The sequence below is a fragment of the Gaeumannomyces tritici genome (assembly GCF_000145635.1).
Source record: "Gaeumannomyces tritici R3-111a-1 unplaced genomic scaffold supercont2.1, whole genome shotgun sequence".
Lineage (NCBI taxonomy): Eukaryota > Fungi > Ascomycota > Sordariomycetes > Magnaporthales > Magnaporthaceae > Gaeumannomyces > Gaeumannomyces tritici.
The window spans coordinates 7534561-7556349 of record NW_008804545.1 but is presented as its reverse complement, the minus strand read 5'-3'; the positions used below and the strand labels follow the sequence as shown (position 1 = coordinate 7556349).

General features: G+C 60.6%; 8 protein-coding genes across 8 annotated transcripts; 4 read left to right on the top strand and 4 right to left on the bottom strand.

The window, feature by feature from the left end:
- Nucleotides 1–321: 321 nt before the first annotated feature.
- GGTG_02398 (hypothetical protein) lies at nt 322–2513 on the bottom strand. Its single transcript, XM_009220170.1, has 2 exons — nt 726–2513; nt 322–648 (listed from the first exon to the last, which is right to left on the bottom strand). The coding sequence occupies exons 1-2, from the start codon at nt 2435–2437 to the stop codon at nt 516–518; spliced, it is 1845 nt and encodes a 614-aa protein (XP_009218434.1). The 5' UTR covers nt 2438–2513; the 3' UTR covers nt 322–515.
- A 324-nt stretch (nt 2514–2837) lies between these two features.
- On the bottom strand, nt 2838–6900 carry GGTG_02397 (hypothetical protein). Its single transcript, XM_009220169.1, has 3 exons — nt 3971–6900; nt 3557–3910; nt 2838–3478 (listed from the first exon to the last, which is right to left on the bottom strand). The coding sequence occupies exons 1-3, from the start codon at nt 6362–6364 to the stop codon at nt 3452–3454; spliced, it is 2775 nt and encodes a 924-aa protein (XP_009218433.1). The 5' UTR covers nt 6365–6900; the 3' UTR covers nt 2838–3451.
- Nucleotides 6901–7230: 330 nt separating this feature from the next.
- On the top strand, nt 7231–9219 carry GGTG_02396 (hypothetical protein). Its single transcript, XM_009220168.1, has one exon. It carries the CDS (start codon nt 7727–7729, stop codon nt 9176–9178), a length of 1452 nt encoding a protein of 483 aa, XP_009218432.1. The 5' UTR covers nt 7231–7726; the 3' UTR covers nt 9179–9219.
- Nucleotides 9220–10076: 857 nt separating this feature from the next.
- On the top strand, nt 10077–14027 carry GGTG_02395 (hypothetical protein). Its single transcript, XM_009220167.1, has 3 exons — nt 10077–10619; nt 10751–11681; nt 11752–14027. Exons 2-3 carry the CDS (start codon nt 11250–11252, stop codon nt 13903–13905), a joined length of 2586 nt encoding a protein of 861 aa, XP_009218431.1. The 5' UTR covers nt 10077–10619; nt 10751–11249; the 3' UTR covers nt 13906–14027.
- A 356-nt stretch (nt 14028–14383) lies between these two features.
- On the top strand, nt 14384–15730 carry GGTG_02394 (hypothetical protein; the record flags this gene model as incomplete). Its single annotated transcript, XM_009220166.1, has 1 exon — nt 14384–15730. One exon carries the CDS (start codon nt 14384–14386, stop codon nt 15728–15730), a length of 1347 nt encoding a protein of 448 aa, XP_009218430.1.
- A 143-nt stretch (nt 15731–15873) lies between these two features.
- GGTG_02393 (hypothetical protein) lies at nt 15874–16170 on the top strand (the record flags this gene model as incomplete). Its single annotated transcript, XM_009220165.1, has 1 exon — nt 15874–16170. One exon carries the CDS (start codon nt 15874–15876, stop codon nt 16168–16170), a length of 297 nt encoding a protein of 98 aa, XP_009218429.1.
- A 149-nt stretch (nt 16171–16319) lies between these two features.
- On the bottom strand, nt 16320–18798 carry GGTG_02392 (hypothetical protein; the record flags this gene model as incomplete). Its single annotated transcript, XM_009220164.1, has 4 exons — nt 16320–17010; nt 17088–18102; nt 18176–18308; nt 18355–18798. The coding sequence occupies 4 exons, from the start codon at nt 18796–18798 to the stop codon at nt 16320–16322; spliced, it is 2283 nt and encodes a 760-aa protein (XP_009218428.1).
- An 864-nt stretch (nt 18799–19662) lies between these two features.
- On the bottom strand, nt 19663–21577 carry GGTG_02391 (hypothetical protein; the record flags this gene model as incomplete). Its single annotated transcript, XM_009220163.1, has 2 exons — nt 19663–20993; nt 21082–21577. 2 exons carry the CDS (start codon nt 21575–21577, stop codon nt 19663–19665), a joined length of 1827 nt encoding a protein of 608 aa, XP_009218427.1.
- Nucleotides 21578–21789: the final 212 nt, after the last annotated feature.

Below are 21789 nucleotides of genomic sequence, written 5' to 3'. Positions count from 1 at the left end.
CGATACAACCCATCGTCGGTCTTGGCCCCTGAGACACAGGCGAGCGTGTTGTTCCTCCGGCTTAATTCCAGGAGACGATGGAGTCGCTGTCGAACACCATCTGCGGGGTACCCTGGCCACCTTGGAATCCTGGTCATCAGAAAGTGCTTCGCTGCTGTCCGCCGATGCTGCAAAAGTGGCGTCTGTTATTACGGGTGTTTGCCGCGTGTGCCTCGAGATGGTCCCAACTGTTGGTTTGGCGGCGCTGCAGGCCACGCCGACAGCATTACGAATGCTTTTCGGGACGAGTGACTTGCGCAAGAATTGCGAGTCCTGCCTGCCTGAAGATTTGGACCGAAAGCAAGTTGGAATTGAAGCCTGTGCCTTCTCTGCACCTTCCACGGGAGAATTAGAGGGAAGGGGCCTGGGACCCACTAAAATACCACCCAGAAGAGACATGCGGGATCAAAGAGACACCATCAGAAGCCAAGCCCATCAACATCGACGACATTCATCATAGCCAAACAAGGTAGCGCCTATCTTTTATCCAAGCGAAGTCGCACATGCACGGGCATGCCATCTTTGAGCTGCGGCACACCGTCCCGGCCAATCTGGTAGAGCCGACTGCCAAAAACCATGGGCTTTTTAGCGTTGGGGCCCTTGTTACCACTGGGAAGAGGGCGAAAAACGGTTAGCCATTGACAAGGGGAAAATGTAGGAGAGTAAAACTAGAAAAGAAAACCCACATCATCTCGTCCCACTCGTCCCACGCACACTCGACGTCCAGCTCACGAACCACGAGCGCCGTGGCCAACCGGAGCTCCGTCATGGCGAGATGCTGCCCGACGCAGTTGCGCGGCCCCATGGCGAACGGCCGGTAAGCGTTGCGCGGCGGTGTTGGGAGCCGCGGCCCTTCCTCCTGTTCGCCGTCGTCCGTCAGCCAGCGCTCGGGCGCGAACTCGAGCGGCTTCTGGCCCCAGGCGCCGCCGTTGGCGCCGCGGTGGATGGCGAAGCTGCCGTCCATCAGGATGCACCCCTCGGTCGGGAACTCGACACCACGATAGGGGCCCGAGCCCGCCGGGCCGTGCAGGCTGAAGCCGGCGCGGCCGGCCCGCAGCGTGCCGACGTTGGTCTCGAGCCGCATCGTCTCCTTGATGACGGCCGTCGTGTAGGCGAGCTCATTGAGCACGTGCGGCGACTCGCGGACCTGACGGAGCACGCGGTCCAGCCCCGTCGGGTCGTCGTCGTCGGCGCCGCTATCCTTGCTGGGGGCGGCCGCCTCCCCCCGCTGCAGCACCTCGTCCACCTCGGCGCGCACGCGGGCCAGCGCCCGGGGGTGCTGCGCGAGCATGTTCAGGACCGTGCAGAGCGTGAAGCTGGTGGTCTCGTGGCCTGCGAAGAGCGAGTGCTTGGTCTCGCCCAGCGCCTGGCGGATGCTGTCGTCTGCGCTGCCCGCCTGCTTGCCGTGCTGCCTGGCCAGCACGTCTATCAGGGTTTTCGGTCCGGCCGTGTCCGCTTCCGACGACCCGTCCTCGCCCAGCCGCCCGAACCGGGCGCGTATCAGCGGGAGGAGGAAAGAGTCCACGACGCGGCCGTTGCGCCACAGGCTCCACCACCGCAGCGGGCTGTAGACCTGGTGCAGCGTCGAGACGTTGGTGTGGAACCGCAGCAGCTTGATCTGGCCGACGAGGCTGGACGACACGGGGGTGAGGTCCGCGCCGTCCTGGTCGCCGACGCGCACGCCGACGCTGAACCTGTAGATGACGTCGAGGGCCAGGCGCGTCGTCAGGTCCTGCAGCGCAAAGACCCGTCCCCACGCCCCGTCCCTCCCCGCCCTGGCCCTCAGCTTACGCACCAGCACGCCCACCTCGTCCGCGATGCCGGGCACGTGGGCCGCGACGTTGGCAGGGCTGAAGGCCGGGTTCATGGCCCTGCGGCGCGCCGCCCACAAATCGCCGTTGGACGCCGAGACGTCGCGGCCGCCCGTCAGCGGGCGCAGCATGCGGCCCTGCAGGCCCGGGTGGTCCGGGTTGTGGTCCTGCGTGAACTGCGCCGACACGTCGCCGTCCAGGCTGACGAGGAACGGCGGCGAGAAGGGCCAGAGGTCGACGTAGACGGCGGGCGGTGGCGGCGGCAGGTCGCCATCGCCGCCCGCCGGGCACAGCTCGCGCCAGTGGTCCTGGATCAGCACGCTCATGTAGTTGCCGTGCGCGTCGGCGGGCAGCTCGGCCGCCATCAGCCGCCCCACGGCCCCGAGGTGGCCAAAGACGGGGTGGTGCGGTATCATGGGCACGCCCTGCCGCTGCAGCCGCTGGAACCGCGACCGCACCGCGAAGCCGCGGTACATGTAGTAGGCCGCGACCGCCGTGGCGAGCAGCGCGCCGGTCCATGCCGCCGTGTGGGCCATTGCGGCCTCTTGCAGGTGAATTCGCAAGGCGCTGTCTCGCGTCGCCATCATGACTTGGGGATGCTTGAAGTTTTCCAACACCGGCCTCGGGAGAGCATTTTCGGCCTTGGGAGATCCCCATTTTGCTTCATCCCTGGCGATTGGATTTTATACCAATGTGGGGCGGTGTGAGGCCAGCAATGCGACGGACTAGTCGCCGCCACCGTACCACCTTGGACTTTCGCGTTGCGCAGATCGGCAGGAAGCTAAGGACTTGCCTGAATTGCCCGCTTCGTTTCTAGGGACCTCCTATGCTGCCTCTGTCTAGCTGCTCTGGATGGCTGCCATCTAGTTGGTGCCCTGATTTATGTGGAGGCCTATTGATTACGCCTAATTTCCAGGCAAAAGGAAATGAACAAGACTTCAGACCAGGGAGGGCATCTCAGGGCAGTCACGCATAGAAAAATCGCCGTGCAGAAACCAAAATTACAGCGGCCTATTAATACGTAAATATCTTGCAGCGGAATCCTAAGCGGCTGCCCACAAGCTATTGGCAATGACCCATCCATGGATGATCTATCAACCAGGGGAACGTTCCCGCAAGGGAAGGACGGCGAGCAGGCAATACGAAACAGGTGGAAGAAAAAAAGATACATTAGGAATATCCAGATAGACGACTGGGCACGGTATACCAACCGACATTGCTTGCGCAAGTACGTGTGGAACAAAGAGAACATGAGTTAAAACAATGAAGGATATGCAGAGAGGGAGGCGCCTAGAAAATGCATATGGGGTGGGAGAAGACAGGGGTCATGAGCTGGAACAAAGATCCCAAAGGTGGGAAGATATAGAAGAGAAGGGGGATATCACGAATAAGTCGAAGACGGAAACAACAGACCGGTGAAAAAAGCAAGCGTGTTGGGGAAAAAAGTAAAAAGGGAACACATGTCAAACAAAAGAATGCAAAAGACGAAGCCTGAAGCCGCTGTTTGCCCTAACGTTCCCTCTAATGACCCCCTTTCCGTACCCTTAATCCTCAATCCCAGCACCAGGATACAATGTCTACATACGGCACAGCGTGTCGACCTATGGTCTTGAGAAGCCTTGCTTTGCCTATGTGCGAGGAAGGAGAAAAGGTCAGTATGCGAGCGTTGGCTTGAAACGAGATCAATCATCAGTCGAAAGACTAACCTTCATCTGTTCAATTCGGGCCTTGAGCTGGCTTGTCACCTCGGCCGCTCGCTTCCAGCTCTCGACGCCGTTGGCTGGGGCAGGGCCGGATCCACCGCCGCCTCCCGCTGAATAGCTGCTGTGGCCACTCGAGTAGGTTGGACGCATGGGAATGGCTTCCTCCGGGGGCGGCCCCGGATCTCTGCGGAAGCCGCGAGCCGGGCTCGACGCTCCCCCGTTGCCGTACCTCATGTCGGGGCTCAACTTGCTGTTGCGAGCACCAGCGCCGTAGGGCGCCGGTGGCGCCATGTCTCCAACGCTGCCATTCTCCTTTTCTTCACTCAACGTACTGGAATAACTGATACGGTTACGGCCCTTTTGATATTTCATGGTAAGTAGATGTACGAAACGACTGGGTAGCGATCAGTAACTCACATTTGCACTCCCGTTGGAGAAGCTGCCGCCGCCGCCGTCGCGGTAGATTCCGGCTTCGTCATGTGTGGGCGAAGAGACACTACCAACTGGGCTACCCATGTTGGACCGCAGTTCAGCCATGTGGTGGTTCTGGGCCTGCATATGCGACTCTGCCTTGTTTAGCGCCTTCTTAAGACGCTCCAGCTCCCGCCGCAGGCGCTCGTTGGTGCCCTCGGCCGCCTCGGCATCGCTCCGCGCTCGCACAAGCTGCGTCTCCTTTGCCTTGATGCTGAGAACGTCGCGTGTGTGGTCCTCGATCAGCCCTGCGTTCTGGTTCTTGAGCTCTTGGATCTCCGACAGAAGCTTGCTGCGCTCGTGCCTCGACTCCTCAACCAATCGCGTTAGCCTCTCGTTGGCGTCGCGCAGCTCTTCCAGCTCGGCACGCTCCAGGATCATCAGACCCGACGATGGCGCAGGAGAGGGGGGAGCCGCCATCGGGGCAGGCGTCCCTGGCTTGGCCAGAGAGCGACCAGCTAGGCCACCTCGACCCATACCCAGCTTGGGTTGTTGGATTGGGGTGGGCTCGAACTCGGGCTCGTCGTCGAAAGTAGGCGGGGGCGCAGCGGATGGGGGTCGGCGGGGAGATGCTGCTCCTGGGGGCCCTCCCAGCGCCCGCTTGCCGGGTGCCTTCAGGCCACCGAGCCCCGACGCCTTGGGCATCCCGAGCTTGCCGGCAGCAGCCCTGGGTGTTGGCTGGGGGGCCAGAGGCTCTTCTTTGGGAGGAGGGGGAGGCGCCGCCGCCGCCTTCTTCGCGGGAGCTTTCTTGGCTCCGCCCATTACCTTCCTTGGCGGGGCCGCGGCCGGTTTCGGAGGGGCGATTATGGGCTTCGGCCGCTCCTTGGCCTTGACCTCGGCACTGTCGAAGAACTCCTTGATCTTGGTTTTGCGAATCTCGTCAAGACCGTCGAGGTGGGGGTTCATACCTCGCTCGCCAATGATCTTCATGATGGTCCCCAAAATCTCGGCACCTCCGGCTCGCAGGCCCTCGGTCGACTCGGCGAGGAGCTTCTTGGCCAGCTGGACCATGCTCTGAATCTCGGCCTTGCTGGGCACCTCCCTTGTGTTTCTGAGGCAGCGAACGAGGAATTTGGTGGTGTTCTCCTTCACCTGCGGGTTCTTGTGCACCAGATATGCCGTGATGTCCTCGAGGCAGTCCGTCAGGCTGGTGGCCAAAAAGACCTGATCAAGTGCTTTGCCGAGAGCGTCCGTCACGGTGACCTTCTTCTCCTTGAGCCTCTCTAGGATGGGCTGCATGATAGTCGCCCTGTACTTGCCGTACCCCTTTCGTAGTCCCTGGGCAAGAGCCTCGATGCATATGGCGGCCTGCGTGACGACAGCAATGTTTGCATCCTTCATGCACTTGGCCAGCACCCGGTTTATCTCGTGGAAGTCGCCGTCTTTGATGCGGGGCACTTTCAGCAAGCCGTACAGCTCCTCAACCGCCTCCTTTCTGTCACTCCACTTGGGCGATGCCATGCGGTCATAAAACGAGGCCGGGACGGACTTGAGAATATCCTGCGGCTCGGCTAGGTCGAAAACATCGACTTCGACAGGTTCTTCTGGTCCGTCATCGGCATCGTCATACTCCTCATCACCGCCAGCGGGTGCCCTGGCCTTGGCTTCTTGTTGTGTCCTAAGCAGTCTCTCTTGCTTGGGGGTCGCCTCTTCGCGAACCTTTTCGAACTGGGTTTCGAGGTCCGTCTGTTGTGCCGGCTTCAGCTCGCTCCAGAGCATCGGCTTGATGGCGTCCCGCAGCCACCTAAACAGCTCGACCGTGAGGTTTGTTGCCTCTGCGCGCACATTCTTGTCCGCGTGGCCGAATACCTTGAGCAGAGCCTTCAGGACAGGCTTCGGATCGGCCAGCTTGCAGCCATAGTTGTGGAAGATCTGAGTGAGGGTGGCGAGGGCGGCCGCGATGACCTTGGGTTGCTTGGCCGACAAGATGGGCAGTATCTCCTCGATGACAGGCCCGGGAACATCGAGCTCGATGTAGAGCAGCAGGGCCTCTAGCGAGAATGCCTTGGTCTGTGGCCTTGTCGAGACAAGGCCTTTCTCCAAAATAGGGGTGACGGTATGGGCTCGTGTGCGCAGGCAGTTTTCCCGGCCGCCGTATTTCAAAAATGCGCACAGGGCAGCGACACCATCCTGCTGGGCAGCCACGTTCGAGTCGAGTACTGCTGCCTTGAGAAGGCTTGTGTCGAGAAGAAACGGCTTGAATGCGGGGTCGTACTCGTCGGCAGTCTTTTCAAACTGGGCTGCGGCGGCCTCGTATGCGTGCTTGCGCGCCTTCCAGGACTTGTGCACCCACCGGTCTGTGAGCGGCACCGTGTTCCAGTCGGGCTCTGCCTCCGCCATCTTGTCAAGCTGATGGTTAAACTGGGTAGGCTATCGGTCGGTAGAAGCGGTGGTTCGGCGTGGATGTAATCCTTCCCGACGTAGCGGTCAAGCGATGGACACGCTGTGGCGTAGAGTCGCGGCCTCGTGAGCTGGGCGATCAAACAAAGCTTAATCACCAAACGCGAGAGGGGATGGACGGTGGTGTCTGGTAGAAACGGGAGATAGCGTGGGCGGCAGTTGGCTCGGGCGGTGGCAGGGGATCGCGACGGGAGCCGGTCGTTGGTGTCGGGAGAGGCCGTCGACGGTGCGCTTGTCGTCGGAGTCACTTGTTTTCTGGTGTGGAGTGGAGTGCGAAAAATGGGCCAAGCTGGTTGGTGTGGTAGCTCAGGAGACTGAAGCGACTGCGGAGTGGGAGCAAGGGCCGATTTTATGATCGCTGCGTTGTGGTATGAGGTCTGTCGCGAAATGCGATGACTTTGTTGATGCTGGCGTTAGAATTCCATTTCTGAATTCAAACAAAGGCGCAGGATTGGCGCTGCCTTCCAATCGCCCTGCTTCTTGCCTTTGCCGACCGCCCTCTGAAAGGCAGCAGGGCAGCCAGTGTTGATGCGATTCGGCCCAATCAGGTCCACTCTTTGTCATTGCCACAGGAACGTCCCTGCCAAGCCCACCTAGATCTATCACTAGTGCGGTGGAGCAAGATACATTCTTTTCCTTAGAAAACCGAGCCAAACTGATGTACCACCAGGATCCACCGTACTAAGGTGTGATCCCTGGGACCTGTAGCCCTTCACCCCCTTCAACACCCGATCACGTCACCTGGCATGAGCCATGGAGCGCCCCAAGTCACCTGTCAGAATGAGAGGAGAGGTGGGTGCGAACAATTTCAACAATTTTGGTACGTAGTCCACGATCATGACCGCGACTCCGAGTCCCATCACTTTTATCAATCGACTCGCCAACATCTTTCCATCTCATCTGACGAAGCAGCAACGGAAGACTTTTCTCTGATTCAAGCCGCTCCCTTCTTTGTCCCTCGCTCGCACAATCTCGGCTGTCCCGCGTTAAGCCGCATGACCAGCAGTTCGTTCAGTCCCATGCCCTGGCCTGTGCCTGTGCACCATCGGTTCCATCGGTCCCATCCATGTCTGCCGCAGATGCCCCGCCGCCGTCGAATAAGCATGCTGCCGCATGTCCCGAGATGGGAATCGACAGTGATTCAGTCAGCCAGCTCGGCCAGGGACAGGGGGCTTCCCCAGTGCCAGCTTGGCACTGTCACTTGTCGATTTCTCCTCGAGGCCATGGATCTCCGCCCGCCAGATAGCCGACTGGCCATGTTTTTGCCTCCTGGTCCGCTTAACATTCGACATACCTGACACGATGAAAAAGCTGTTGCCTCTGGCCGCGGCGAGTCTTTTCTCGCACGCTGATGCAGCGTGTAACATTACTTCCACTGGTACATCGGGCGATATTGTCTTCACTGGCACTCTCCTGACGTCCAGAGGTCCTCTCTCCAACGGCACCCTCCTGGTACGGTCCGACCGGATTGTACATGCCGGCCCACGATCTCCTCTCAGCCCTGACGCAATCCGTAACGCGACCTATGTTGAGTGCACCGAGCCTTCGGTCATCTCGCCTGGTTTTATCAACGCTCACGAACATATCGAATATTCGACCATCAACCCTCTCGCCGATATCGGCGAAAGATGCGGTCACCGCCATGACTGGCGCCGCGGTCTACGAGGCCATACCAAGCGCGAGGCCCCAATCAATGGCTCGGCTGTCGCCGCCACCACCTGGGGAGAACTACGCCACCTCTTCTCCGGGACGACCTCTATCGTCGGCGGTGCCATGGCACCAGGTCTTGCCCGCAACCTCGACTTCGTGGCCGGATTAGGACAAGGCATCCGTTCCGCCGTTGCCACGTGGGACGTTTTCCCGCTCGACGACTCGGCTGGCATCCTGCGTCATGGCGACTGCGACTACGGAATGGCACCCATAACCTCCGAAGCGTCCGGAAAACTGCATCGATACATGGCGCACATCGCCGAAGGCGTTGATGCCGAGGCCACCAACGAGTTCCGCTGCCTCTCCGACTCGCGGTTTGACAATATCTCGCTCCCTGGCGGAGGAGGAGGGGTCAGTACCGATATTATAGGCCCTAATTTGGCTTTGGTTCACGCTCTCGGCCTCTCCGACGCGGACTTTGAGCTCGTCGCCTCGCGTGGCGCGAGCGTGATTTGGTCGCCGCGGAGCAACGTATTTCTGTACGGAAAGACGCTCAACGTGAGTCATCTGCTTGAGACTGGCGTCAATGTTGCACTGGGCACCGACTGGTTGCCTTCAGGATCTGCTACCATGGGCCGCGAGGCTGTGTGCGCCCGAGACGCAACATGGCACAGTTTTGGTCAAAAGCTGCAGCCAAAGACTCTGTGGGAAATGATGACGGTCAATGCCGCAAAGGCCGTTGGCTTCGAGACCCACATCGGGTCGCTCGAGCCTGGTAAGGTAGCTGATATCGTCGTTTTTGGCGGCGGCCATCAGGGAACTGACCAAGATGACCCTTTTGCGCGGGCGATATTCACTGGGGCCGAGGACCTGGAACTGGTCATGCGGGGAGGGAAAGTCCTCGTCGCAGGCGCGAGCCTCAAGGGCATGGCTTCAGAACCTTCCTGTGAGACGGCTACGTTCGGGCCCGTTGTCAAACACCTATGTGTGGCCGATGAGCTCGGATCCAGCTTTGCTCATTTCAAAGCTTCCCTTGAGGGCGTCTATCCCGCCATCCTCCCCGGCATCCCTGAAAACGAGCCAACTTGCATGCCGACCCGCTGATGGCATCCATAGCAATGAAAAAGAACACGGTCATCCCCATATGTGCCCCCAACTCGCGAATTGACAATTCTCCTGTCCTATCCCTCGAGGAGCTATCCTCGCTCCCCACAAGACTTATCCTGATCTAATGCCTTGAGCCAGTGTCGCCGCCACCCCTAGAAACATATCGATATTCTATTCCAGGCGAAGTTCTGCAGCAGGATTCCATCTATTCGGTCGGCCCGGCTCCCATAGGACAGCCGTCACATCAAGAGGCGGCTTCTGCGCGAGATCCGGGACGTTGGCTTGCTCGGGCCGTTTGTATCCATCGAATGCCTGTCAACAAGTAGACAGCTGTTTCAACAAAGCTCGAAACCGTGGTGATGAGGTGGTGCCCGGCCGTGCAAACCAAGAGGATGCTCGCCTGTAATATTCGCATAGGCACCGCCAACAGCCAACGCGGCCTATGGTGCCGCGCTAGCTTGAAGACGCCGTTCGATAGGATTCATCGGGCATGGACAAGGAACCTGTCGAAGCGACAGTGATACACGCACAAAGCACCTCGAGCTCCAGGCAAGCTCATGGTTACTAGAGGAACGCTGCGCCACGGATCTGGCGATTGCCACCGCGACGGCCCTTCTCGTCTGCCAGTGGGTTCAACATAGCCGGCATGCCCCGCGACCATCGATGATCCAGATCTCCGCCTCGCCCCAACCACCTAAAAGTTGGAATCCAACCGCAGCGCTACCCCTTGGCCACACCTAGTGTTCCTAGGAACAAACTTACGGCGGACCGGAGCGCGGTCCAGAGAAGCTAACTTTGGGGCGACGACGGAGAGGCGTTGAATGGCGTGGCAGCAGCAGGCCGGCACGGGAGACGCGAACAGTACCTTCGTCATTTCGTACGCACAGGATGAAACCAAACGGTGTGTTACCGGTGCGTCTAGCACGCAATCCACAGATGCCGAGCTCCTGGGGCAAACGCTGCCGCTGGGCCAGACAAGGGTTGACTTTATTACCCCTGGCCTCGCGACGCCACCTTTGTGGGAAATAGGATGGCACGGGGCATGGACCCAAAGTTTGGGGACGGGTAGCGGAGCTAGTTCGTGATCGACGCTGCTTGCTGTCGATTTCCAGCCCTCGCTCTGACTCGTGTTGTCGTTCTAGTCTCGATCCTGCGACCCCTAGCTCTTTGTGAGTCCTGGAATGGACGGTCATGGGCGAAGAAAGGGCATGATCTACTCGACACCATGTAAACATCTAATGGTTTGGCCTATTGGTGATCTTTTGCCATGCCGGCATGCCGATCGATTGCAGTGCCGTCGATGGCTGCACAAGCTTTATCTATCCGCAGATTCAGAAGCAAAGAACAGTCTTGATATGGCAACTCGCCGGGTCAGCAACGGGGCTGTCCGGAGAGTCTGATCCGCCCAACCGCCATGCGTGCAAACCTTCGAGGTCTAGTTCGTATCCCCTCCCCTTTTACATCTGGGCTCGCTGCGGAAAGGCCTGAACTTGGGCGCCCGGCTCGACACCACCTGGCGCGTTAGCCTGGCAGCCCAGTGCGGCCACGGGGCGCTAACCGCAGTGCTAGTTCGTCACTCTCGCCCGCCCTTGACCCCATTGATATGAGGGTTCTGTGGTCTGCCCTGTCAATCACACACCCCGCCCTCGGCGCTAGTCCCGGGCTTCGACCTCCTCGGGCAGTCTGGTCCAGCGCCGGTCAGAGCGCCGTCAAGATGCGGATGGCAGCGCGCGACACCTTGGGCCAAATTGAGGCCTGCAGCCACCCCAACGCCAGCCTTTCGCTGGCTTCCTTGGGGCCGTCGTAGTCCATCTTGAGCAGGAACTATTTGTCGTTCAGTGTGAGCGGCACTTTGTCAACTTGCCACTAAAACCTGCATGTTTGCCCCCGCCTCGACTGCAGAACCTTCATCTCTCCATTCATGAGGGGATGGTCAGCGCCTATCAGAAAACCAAGACGATCACGGTGACAACCCCCAACCTCACCGGCCTGACCTGCAGATTCATGTACAGCGATTGCCCGAGACCAGAACGAGGTGAAGTCTAAGGCAACCGCATACCGGGCCACGATGATGGGGACTTCGTCGCCGCCGCCAACGCCGCGGGCGGTGCGGCCGCCAACAAGAGACAGTCTGGCCAGGCGACTCAGGAGCAACTCTGGTCTGTCGCTGCACACCAACCCGGCCGCGCTGCGCCAATACACAGACTACGGTTCAGACGGCACCCCGGTCAGATCCGAGTTCGCGGTCGAGTGGGGAGCTATCGATTCCGTGTCGGGCAGTCCGCCCGGCAGCACTCCTGGAAGTCGCATGAGCGTCGCAAGCATGCCACCTCTAACGGGGAGGAATGGCGCCGACGGCTCGGCCTCGCCATGCCCTGGGCCTGACATATTCGGCAAGGAGGTCATGCAGATGGTGTTGAAGAACCCCGAAGCCTCGGACCAGCTACTGCAGTTCGCCGAGACCAGGAAGTCGGCCGAGGGTATGGAGTTTCTGATGAAGGTGAGACTGGGCTGGAGGGGCGTCTAACCATATAATGCCGGAGAGTCGCTGATAGAAACCGCCCTTCTAGCTCAAGGAGTATGCCCACTGCGTAAACGCCGTCACCTCCAGCATGGCAGCAATATCGAGCACATTCATGTCGGTGGCGGCCCCGTCGCCGCTGCGGCTGCCGCACCAGACCTCGCGCGTACTCAACGCGGATGTCAAACACGTCGCCATCTCCATCCTGCCGACGCTCGAGACGCTGTTCGCCGACGCCCGCGCGCACGTCGAGCACCGCATCGCCCGCGAGTTGTACCCGGCCTTCGTCCGCACCCAGCTGGCCCTTGCCACGTCGGTCGCCCTGGCCACCGAGGTCCGCCACTCGGCGCGCCATTTCGACCCGCGCTTCCCGGGGCTGGCTGACGCCTTCTGCCTGGCCGACCCGCTCCAGTTCGACTGCCCCGTCGCCTTCGCCTCGGACGGCATGGCCGACCTGGCCGGCTGCGCCACCGACGAGATCGTCGGGCGCAACTGCCGCTTCCTCCAGTCTCGCGGCGGCTCGGCGACGGCCGGTCAGCAGCTGCACCCCTCCACAGCCCGACTGCGCGCCGCCATGCAGGCCGTAGCCATGGCGTACCCCGCCGGGGCGCCTGTGGCCGACAGCAGCAGCGGCATCCTGGAGTTGGTGCTCAACTACCGCCGCGACGCCGACGGCACCCCGCAGCCCTTCTGGAACCTGATCTTCGTCTGCCCGCTCACCACAGCCACGGGCCGTGTCGCCTACTACCTGGGCGGCCAGGTCAACATCACCGAGGCAGTCGGCACCCACAAGGAGCTGCTCGACATCCTGGGCTGCGCCGGCCCGCCCCGCCCGACGACGTCGTCGACGGGCCGCGGGTCGAGCGAGGTTGGACCTACGAGCTCGCCGTTGGTGGCCTTTCGGACCCCCAGGACCGACGTCACGGCAACGCCCGTGGACGGCGACGGAAGCAGCAGCGGCGGCGAGGATACGGAGCTGCCCTCGGGCAAGACGGGGCGGTACAGGCATCTCCGTCGGAAAAGGACCAAGAACAAGCAAAAGAAGGAAGCTGGCAAGGCCGATGCCGAAGGCGACAAGCGGGGCCGGGGAGACGCGCCGGCGCCCGGCAGCAACGGCGACAACCAGCAGCAGCAGGAGGACGAGCGGGCCAGGCGGCGGTCCATGCCACGAGGGTTTAGCTTCAAGACGTTTCGCAGACAGCAGTCGTTCGAGAACAGCACCGGCGCGCCGCCCCGGGCACCCTCCCGCACCGCCACGCGCACCCCGACGGCCATGGCCAGAGACGGCGCCGCCAGCCCGACGCCCCCGCTCACGATCCCGCTGTCGCTGCCGTCGCCAAGCACCGCCAGCGGCTACGGCTACGGCTACGGCGGCTTCGGCGGCTCGCCCACCTGCCTCACCCCGTCGCCCACGTGCGCGCCGCTCCGCTACCCCATCCCGACGCCGCCGCCCGAGTCAGCCAGCGACACAGCGGCAGGCCCGCCCGAGTTTTCCGGCGCGTACATCCGGCACATGGTCCTCGAGTACGCGCCGGCCCAGAGCGGCGGCGGCGACGGCGGCGGCGGGTCCCCGGCTCGGCTGCGCGTCGAGTTCTGCTCGGCCGCGGCGCTCGAGCTGCTCGGGATCCCGCCCGCCGACGCGCCGCGCGTGCTACACCAGGACGTGCTGGCCGTGCTGGCCGAGGGCGCGGGCGCCATGACGTCCGTCACCAAGGCCTTTGCGCGCGCCCTGCTGGCCAGCGTGGCGGACGGGAAGAGCACCAGCAACCGCATTACTATCGGCGGCGCTTCGCTCGAGGGCGAAGCTGAGGGGAGTGGAAGTGGAGGTGGGGGATTCCCGTTCTCAGCCGCCAGGCGGCGGTCGGCGACGGCGGTGGCGGGCAAGAAGAAACAACGCATGATGCCGAGCATCCTTACAGGGCGCAGCGAATCGCAGCAGCAGCAGCAGGCGGTCGAAGATGCGGGGGCGGCTACGCCCAGTCCGTCTGCGCGAATGGGGGATGTTTTTGAGGGGTTTGCTGCGTGGAAGGGGCTGGGTGGCGGTGGCTCAGGGAGTGGGAGCGGGGTTGCTGTGTCAAGCGCACAGCAGCAGCAGCACCACCACCAGAAAGAGCAGGATATCGTGTGTCATTGGACGCCGTTGAGGAACGCCGAGGGAAGCGTGCGCTGGGTGGTGCTAATCCTGGCGCCGGCGTCGGGTTGAGGACTGGAACGGCTGGTTGGAGATGCGGGCGTGCTTGTAAAAACAGTGACGTTTCCTTCCTTGTCTCGAGTTGATGACATTCTAGCTAAGCATGGTTTAAATATGATGACGTATGACCTGGTTATCTACCAATCCCCCTAAGGAAAGAACAGTACCGTCTTCCTCCTGCCTTATGCCCCTTGATTATCATGGAGCCCAGGACGCTCTTCGTCGTCGGGCGAGACGAGATACGGGATCTTCTTCCCGCTATCCGTCGTCATGACGCGCAATCGCTTGAGGATAGCTTGACCTGCACCTGCGCCTGTCAACAGCTTTACCATCCCATCATGGCACTAGCTTTTGGCCAGACACAGCGGTGTTATGCCTTTGCTTTTGGTACCACACAGCGGATCTATTCCACCGTGGATGGCAGCGTCTATGGCGGCTTGCCATCTGTATCAACCAGGAAGACATCCTCGAGCAAAATCACCAGGTCCGCATGATGCGTCAGCTTTATGCCGTCGCCACCTGTGCTATCGCTTGGCTTGGAGACGCCCCCGATAACCCCCATGACCTCGTTTGGCTTCTAGTCACGCCCGACGCCACCCGCCAGCCTGATGAACGCAAAAGCGGGGAGCGCATAGAATTCTGCCCAAGCGACCTGGACTCCGCATCGTACATCGCTGCAGTGCGACTACCAAGCAGCCGTCTGGCAGACGGGGACGACATTGCACACTTGAGAGACCAGCTTGGTGGCACCCGCCTGTCCGATGGACTCCAGCGCCGCATCATAAAAGGCCCCCAAGGCAGCTCTGTCTCTGACTCGGGCATTGCCACGATCGAACTTTTGACAAGCAATGATGGTGTACATTGGGACGACGAAAGGCTCGACAGCACAGATATGCTACATCTGACCGACTGGCTTCTCTCCGACTGGTGGCTTCGTGCCTGGACCGTTCAGGAGGCCGCGGTAGCCCAGTCGCTGGTGTACATGGTGGGCAAGGCCAAGCTTCCACCCGAAAGCCTCCAAAAATTGCTATACAGCTTCAACGATCACCACCTCCGCCGCCAGTGCTGTAACGTCGATAATTTAGGGCGGGGCCACGACTTGCAGCTCGGTAAAACAATCACCCTGAGCTTGTCGAGAGTACGCGCTGTGAAGAAGCTTGATGAGAGGCTCAAGCGACAGAAAAGAGGCGGGCCAGCTCTATCGCTCTCATCAGTCGCAGCCATGTGTCGGGGAAGGCGGGCAACGAATCCCCGCGACAAGGTCTATGCGATCACCGGGCTCCTGCCGGGATTTTCGACGACCTGGATCGATTACGGTTTAAGTGTGGAATCCACCTACGAATCCGCCGCCCACCAGTGCATCTTGTCAGTAAAGCGGCTCGACGTTCTGTCCTTTTGTCACTACCCCCCGGAAGTGTACCACAACACTAGTTTCAGCCAGGTCGTCCCTTCCGAAGACATTGTTGAGCTTTCGTTACCGTCATGGGTTCCCAACTGGACGCTGCGATACGAGGCAGCCGGGGAAACCGCTGTCCTTCGGAGAGAAGAAATTATGGACATTTGGACGATGACTGACATGCCTGGACGCTGGCTGGCGAGTGGGGCCGCGGCCTGCGAGGCTGTCATCGGCCAACAGGACCCGCCCGGACTCCTCGGCATCTCCGGTCGTTGTTTCGACACCGTGGTGGTGCTCGGAGTGCCTCATCTTAATCCGGAGCCTGGCTGCCACGAGGTCTTTTACGTCTGGAGGCTTGTCTCTGGCGTCGATAAGGACCCAATGTCGCCATACCCGGGGGTGGAAACCGACTCGACGCGTACAAAAGGACACTGTGCATGAACAGCAGCATTTGTGATGAAGAAAAGGCCTATGGCGCAGGTGATGAAGTAGCACATGACATCTGGTGGTTTGACCAAATATGTGTCTTGAAGGGTGCCCTAGAGGACAGAGATAAGTCTGGGAAGAGATATACGATACGGATCATGTGCGATGAACTGACCAGGTCATGCTCGATCGGCCGCGCATTCTTTATCTCGGAAAAGGGCTATTTTGGGCTTGCTCCATCAACAACTCAGCTTGGGGATCGGGTGTGCATCCTCGCCGGCGGCCAGGTGCCCTATATCCTTCGCCAGGCGGGGGAGGCGGTGCTTCCCGATAACAGAACTGTCCGCGCATTCAAGTTGGTCGGCGACTCCTATGTTTACGGCATTATGCACGGTGAGGCAATGGCGGACACCGAGGAAGGGGAGGTCTCTTTAGAGCGATGGGCATTGATCTAATGGGAAGCTGCGTACGGCCTTGTTTCTTTCCCTATTTTCTACTTTTTGTTTCCGTTTCTTTCCTTTCTCCTCGATGCTTTTTTTGTCTCCTATCATTAGATTACCGAGAAGGAGTCACGGAAAGAATTACACTATGGGAGATTGTCCAGCTAAACGGTCCCCCAGACGCTGCTATTAAGCCCAGGGTACAGACTCAAACTCGGCGGCACGTCCTCGACCCTGGTGCCCCAGCCGCTCTCCGTCGGGCCCAGCGTCAGAACCAGCTCCTTGCCATCGGCAAAAAAGCTGTGGTCGAGCCAGTTTTTCGTATACAACCGCCCATCCAGCGTCGCGCTTTGGATAAGGATGTTCTTGTAGGCCGCGTCAAAGTTGACCGTCCTGATCCTCGCCACCTTGCCCGTCGCGGGGCTCGTCACGTTGGCGGCGGGGAAGAAGGGCGGCGTGATGAAGTAGACGTCCTGGCCCGGGTTCGGGAATAGCCCCAGCATCGAAAAGGCCACGAATGAGCCCATGGCGCCGCCGTCGTCGTTGCCCGGCAGGCCGTCGGGCGCGGCGCCGAACGAGCCGGGCGTGTAGTAGTGCGAGCGCTTGGCCGACAGCGCCGGCCGGCCGGCGTAGTGGTACTGAAACACGGTCAGGAAGGAGGGCTCGTTGCCGATGCCCGAGATCCTCTGGTCGTGCATGTAGTCGAGCCGGCGGGCATCGTTCTCGGGCCCGCCGTACAGCGTCATGAGCCTGGCCCGGTCGTGCGGCACAAAGTAGCCGTACTCCCACAGGCTGCTCTCGAACGTCTCCCTGCCCGTCACCTGCAGCGAGCAGGCCGGGTTGGCGTCGAGGCTGCTGCAGGCGAGCGGGTTTTGGTTGTCCCAGGTGTCGTTCATGTACCTCCCTGGAAGAAACCGTTGAAGCCCGTAGACGTGCCGTTGAAGAAGTTCGAGGCCTGGCCCGCCTTGAATAGGTTGGCCCAGTTGCCGCTCGAGGCCGTATACTTCTCCCTGTCCGCTTGCTTGCCAAGCTTGCCGGCCATCTGCGAGATGCAAAAGTCGTTGTAGCTGTACTCGAGCGTGCGCGAGATGGTGCGGGTCATGGTCCCGAAGCCCTTGTAGTCAAAGTCCTGCACGGGGATGTAGCCCAGCGCCTTCCAGCTGTTCAGCCCGCCGCGGCCGTTGACGGACCAGTCGAATGGCTCGACCTCGGCGTCCTTGACCACGGCCTCATATCCCTTGTTCCAGTCAATGCCCTCGGCGGTGCCCTTCATATATGCGTCGGCCAGGACGTTGTCGGCGTTAGACCCGCCCTGGGTGAAGCCCTTGCATAGGCTCATGCGGCAGTCGGGCAGCCAGCCGAGGTTGGAGTACGTGTCGATCAGTGACCGCACCATCTGCGCGACGGCGGACGGGTCCAAAATGACGAGGAACGGGATCTGCGAGCGGAACGAGTCCCAGAGACAATAGAAGGAGTCAAAGTACGGCTCCCCGCTCGCCCAGAGGGGGTTCTCGCCCGTGTAGTTTTGCGGGTTGATCATGGTGCGGTAGATGCCGCTGTAGAAGGTCTTGACGAGCGACTGGTCTACCCCAGTGGCATCGATCTTGATTGGCGCCAGCTTCTCGCGCCACGCCGCCGTCGCCGCGTCCTGGGCCTTGGCAAAGTCAAAGTCCGGTATCTCACGCTCGGCGTTGCCGCACGCCTGGTCGACGCTGATGAAGCTGTTTGCGGTGCGTGCCAGGATCGGCTTGTCCGCCGACTTGAAGCGGACAAACGCCCCGCCCGGCAAGGGGAAGCCGTTGATGCTGCGCGAGATGGTGAGTGTCTTGACGGTCGCGTTGGCCCTGCTGTTGGCCCAGATGCCGTTGCCCAGCATGTCGGCGCCCCTGAAGTCGGTACAAAAGTGTAGAACGTAGTTCCCCACGCCAAAGCTGGGGTTAAATCTCACTGGTTTCGGTCAAGACATTTTGTCAGCGAGGTTCAAGTATAGCCTTCTTGTGTTGGCAGCCGCCAGACATACCGCTCCCCGTGATGCGCCCGCTGGACCCGTCCATGGTGACAGTGCCGTTATCCTGGCGCGAGTCGGAAAGATCGGTCAGATCCTGTAGGATCAGTGGCTGCGACGGCTTCCCATCGATGGTCGTGGCGGGGAACTGGGAAACGGTAGAGCGACGCCCGCGCTGTCGCCGTCATGTCGACCTTGATGCCGCTGGCCAACTGGAGGCCAAAGTACCCTGGCAGCGCGCTGACCGACTTGCTCTCGAAGGCGCCAAAGTCGACGCGGCTCTTCTTGGGGAAGGCGCAGCGGTTGACGTCGCCGTCTGGGCAGCCGGCGTAGGGGAACATGGCAAAGTTGCCGAGCGAGGGGCTGACGCCGGTACCGGAGTCGTGCATGGAGCTGAAGCCCGTCACGAAGGCGCCCGAGTCTTGAGCGAACCCGCCCTGGTTGGAACTCGAGTTGGTGTCGGCAACGGGCTTGGCCATGCCGTAGGGCACGCAGGCGCCGGCGAAGACATTACCCCCGTTGGCGGAGCCGATCAGGGGGTCGACAAATGTGATGGGATCGACCACCAGCGTTGCCTGCGCGTCCACCGATACTGCGGCTAACACGAGCCCCGCGAGGGCACCGAAGGATAAAGACATTATGGATTATCTGGCCGACAGAGAATTCTGGCCAGAGCGCAAAGGCACTAGAGACCAAAGGCAGGTGGAGGGGCCTCGACAGCTTTGACGAATTCCATGAAGGCCAGACTATATAGGCACCGCTGAACCGTCCAGGAAGCCAAACATAGTGCGAGTTGCAGCCAGCCCTCCGGCCGAGTTGCAACGTCGCATCAATCAAACGCCGCGAAGATTGAACAGAAGATGGAATGCTTCAAGATGGTGTTTGCCCGCTTTTATTGCGCCTGTTTTCATTTCTCCTGATTGACTTCCTGCCCGCAGCATTGCACATCCCACGTCAAAGATTGGGCGGGCACGAATTCGCCCAGGGCAGGCCTGGAGATTACAAGAAACCCCGCGCGGAGCAGCGCCAGCACCCGCCATCCCATGATTGACTTGATTAAGGTTCAGGGGAGAGGGTCGCATTGGCTTCCGTCTTGGGTGATCAAGTGCCGGGTCCAGACGTGTCGGAAGGGTATCCGGGAAGGGGGATGGCTGCATCGAATTTGGGAGCGCTAGATTGTGACGCAGCCAGGTGCAGCATGCTAGGAAATAGGGGGGTAGATTTAGATCGAAGACACGTGTGCGGAGCAACAGGGCGACACACGGCTGGTCGCTGGTGTCTGCTTGTCAAGCTCTCGGGGAATAAATTCAGTAGGAGAGAGATTTGCGCAAGGAATAAGCATAGGGGACGTAAAGGCAACAACACGAAAAGAAAGAGGTAACTAGGTATATCCTCGTCTTGGCCGTAATGCAATTTGAAAGAAGTCGTAGCAAAATGTGTTCGTTCCCAGCAATGGCGTGGTGCATGTTTTTGCGCGGCCGGCACGCAGCGAGATGGCGCGGTTAGCCACGCCTTGCCAACCTCTCCTTTCCGGCTTCTGCCGTCTTCTTGTTCTCCTTTGCCTGAGTAACGGCCTTTTTGTGCATGTCGGCGACCCAGCCGCAGTCTTCAGAGAACTGGCAGGACCGGCACTTGTCCGCGTCTTCGATGCTCACGCCCACGGCGTCCCGCTCGCCGCGCCACCACTGCATGTGCCCCTCCAGCCAGTTGTCTAGCTTTTCGTTGTTCATGTGAAATCTTCGGTGCTCTATCCAGTGTTCTGCGTCTTGCTCCTCGTCGGCGACTCGTTTCTTCCGGTGTTTCTTCCGGAGACCCTTGTCGATGAGATCTTCAGCCTCCACAGTTGGTACTACGGGCTCCTTGCCGTGATATCGATACTCGATCGTGACAAAAGGCCCCAGGGTGTGGGAACCGTCGGGGAAGGTTTGCCGAAGCTCGTCTTTGAGCAGCGCTGTGAGTTGGCGGAGGGTACTGTAGCGAAGCTGGTTGCTAGATTTGGTCGATCCGTTCCCGGCCGTCCCTATGCTGTCCGTTTCGGAGCCTGGAGATAGGGGCACTGGACTAGCGTCAAAAAACACCTCGTCATGGAGGCTACCGATCTCGGCCAGGAAAGTGTCGGAAAACGGCTTGTCGGGGTCGAGGCCATACCGCCGGTAAACGTGCAGAAAGTCTACCTTGCCGTCGACCATTTGCGAAAGAAAGCGGTGGTAGAGGAACAGCTGGATCATGGACGGGCGCATGTGGCTCATGCTCGGTACCGACCGGCGGGCCCTGGTCTTGACTTCAAAGACCCAGACCTTGCGGGCGGTCTGTGAGGCCTGGCTGCTGCTCCCCTGGCTGCTGTAAATCTCCTCCTCGAACTCGGGATCCGGGTTCCCCTCGCTCAGGCCGTCGATGATGCCGTTGACGACGTGGCCGTCTACCAGGCCCCAGACCTCGAGCTCCCGAGTTAGGCCTGTGTCGCGCAGTGTGCGCAGGCCCTGGACGAGGTTCCATATCTTGAGGCCGAAGGCGTCCTCGCGCGAGAGGATCTCGACGCGGACGGTCGTGTGCACCTCGCGCTCGAGCTTCTCGTGCACACGCGTGCCGCGCTTCATGGCCTCCGTCCGGGGCTTGCGCCCGCCCATGCGGAAGAGCGTGTAGGCGTACTGCTGTTCGCACCACGCAGCCGATGAGAAGTCGGACACGCTGAATGGCTTACGTGGGAACGTGCGCAAAAGCGCCAGGGGTGACCGTTTCTTCTCGTTCGGCGGGCCTCCGTCGGCATCTGGTCCAGCTGCTGGCCCCGCCTTTCTGTTCGACGCTGAGTCGAAGGCAGATAGAGCGCGGGTTACTGGCGCATACCGCTGGGGCATCAGTTGGTGAATCTGCCGTCTCGATAGATCAAGAGAGATTGTGCCATTAGAGACGCGCCAACATACAGTCGGGATAGCTGACATCCTCAGCCACATAGCTCCCTGGAGACAAGGGCTCATCGTCCTCGGGGCTCTCCCGGGCCTGCCTTGAGCCCCTATAGACAACACTCCTCGAGTGGGCAGGAGTATCCTCTCCATGGCCATGTGGGGACCGACGCCCCAGAGACTCGATTTCGGAGACGCTATCGTTGTCGGTGATTGTCACCGTCCGGGGGCTCCTCGGGAAGGCGGCGTGGATGTCGGCTCTCAAGGCATAGGCTTCGGCAGGCGCGGTGCTCGGCAGTCTCGCAATCGGGCGTCGCAGGGCGGTCCTGGCGGTGGAGCTAGAGCCTCCACTTCCGGGGGAGTCGGCAGCTCTGTGGACAGGGTTCCTCGGCGTCGCGATGACGTTGGTGGGCGCAAAGGTGGTTTCTTCGATGGTTGCAAAAAGCTCCTCCTCTTCCTCGCGCGAAAGGTCCCACCCGTACTCGTCGTTGCTATGAGTTGCTGAAGCCAAAGCCATGTCGCTCCAAAGCCAAGGGCATGTCGAGCAAGGAGTATGCCAGCAATTAGACTGCTTGCCCGAAGGCTGTGGCGGCTGCTGGCCACATTTAATGTAGGGCCTCGGCCATTCTGGGCTCAGCTTCGCCCCGCCCCCGCCAGGCAGACACAGGGCAGATCGACGCGCCAGCAGCGAGGATGCCCTCTCGCGCTGTCACGTGGTAAGTTGGTACG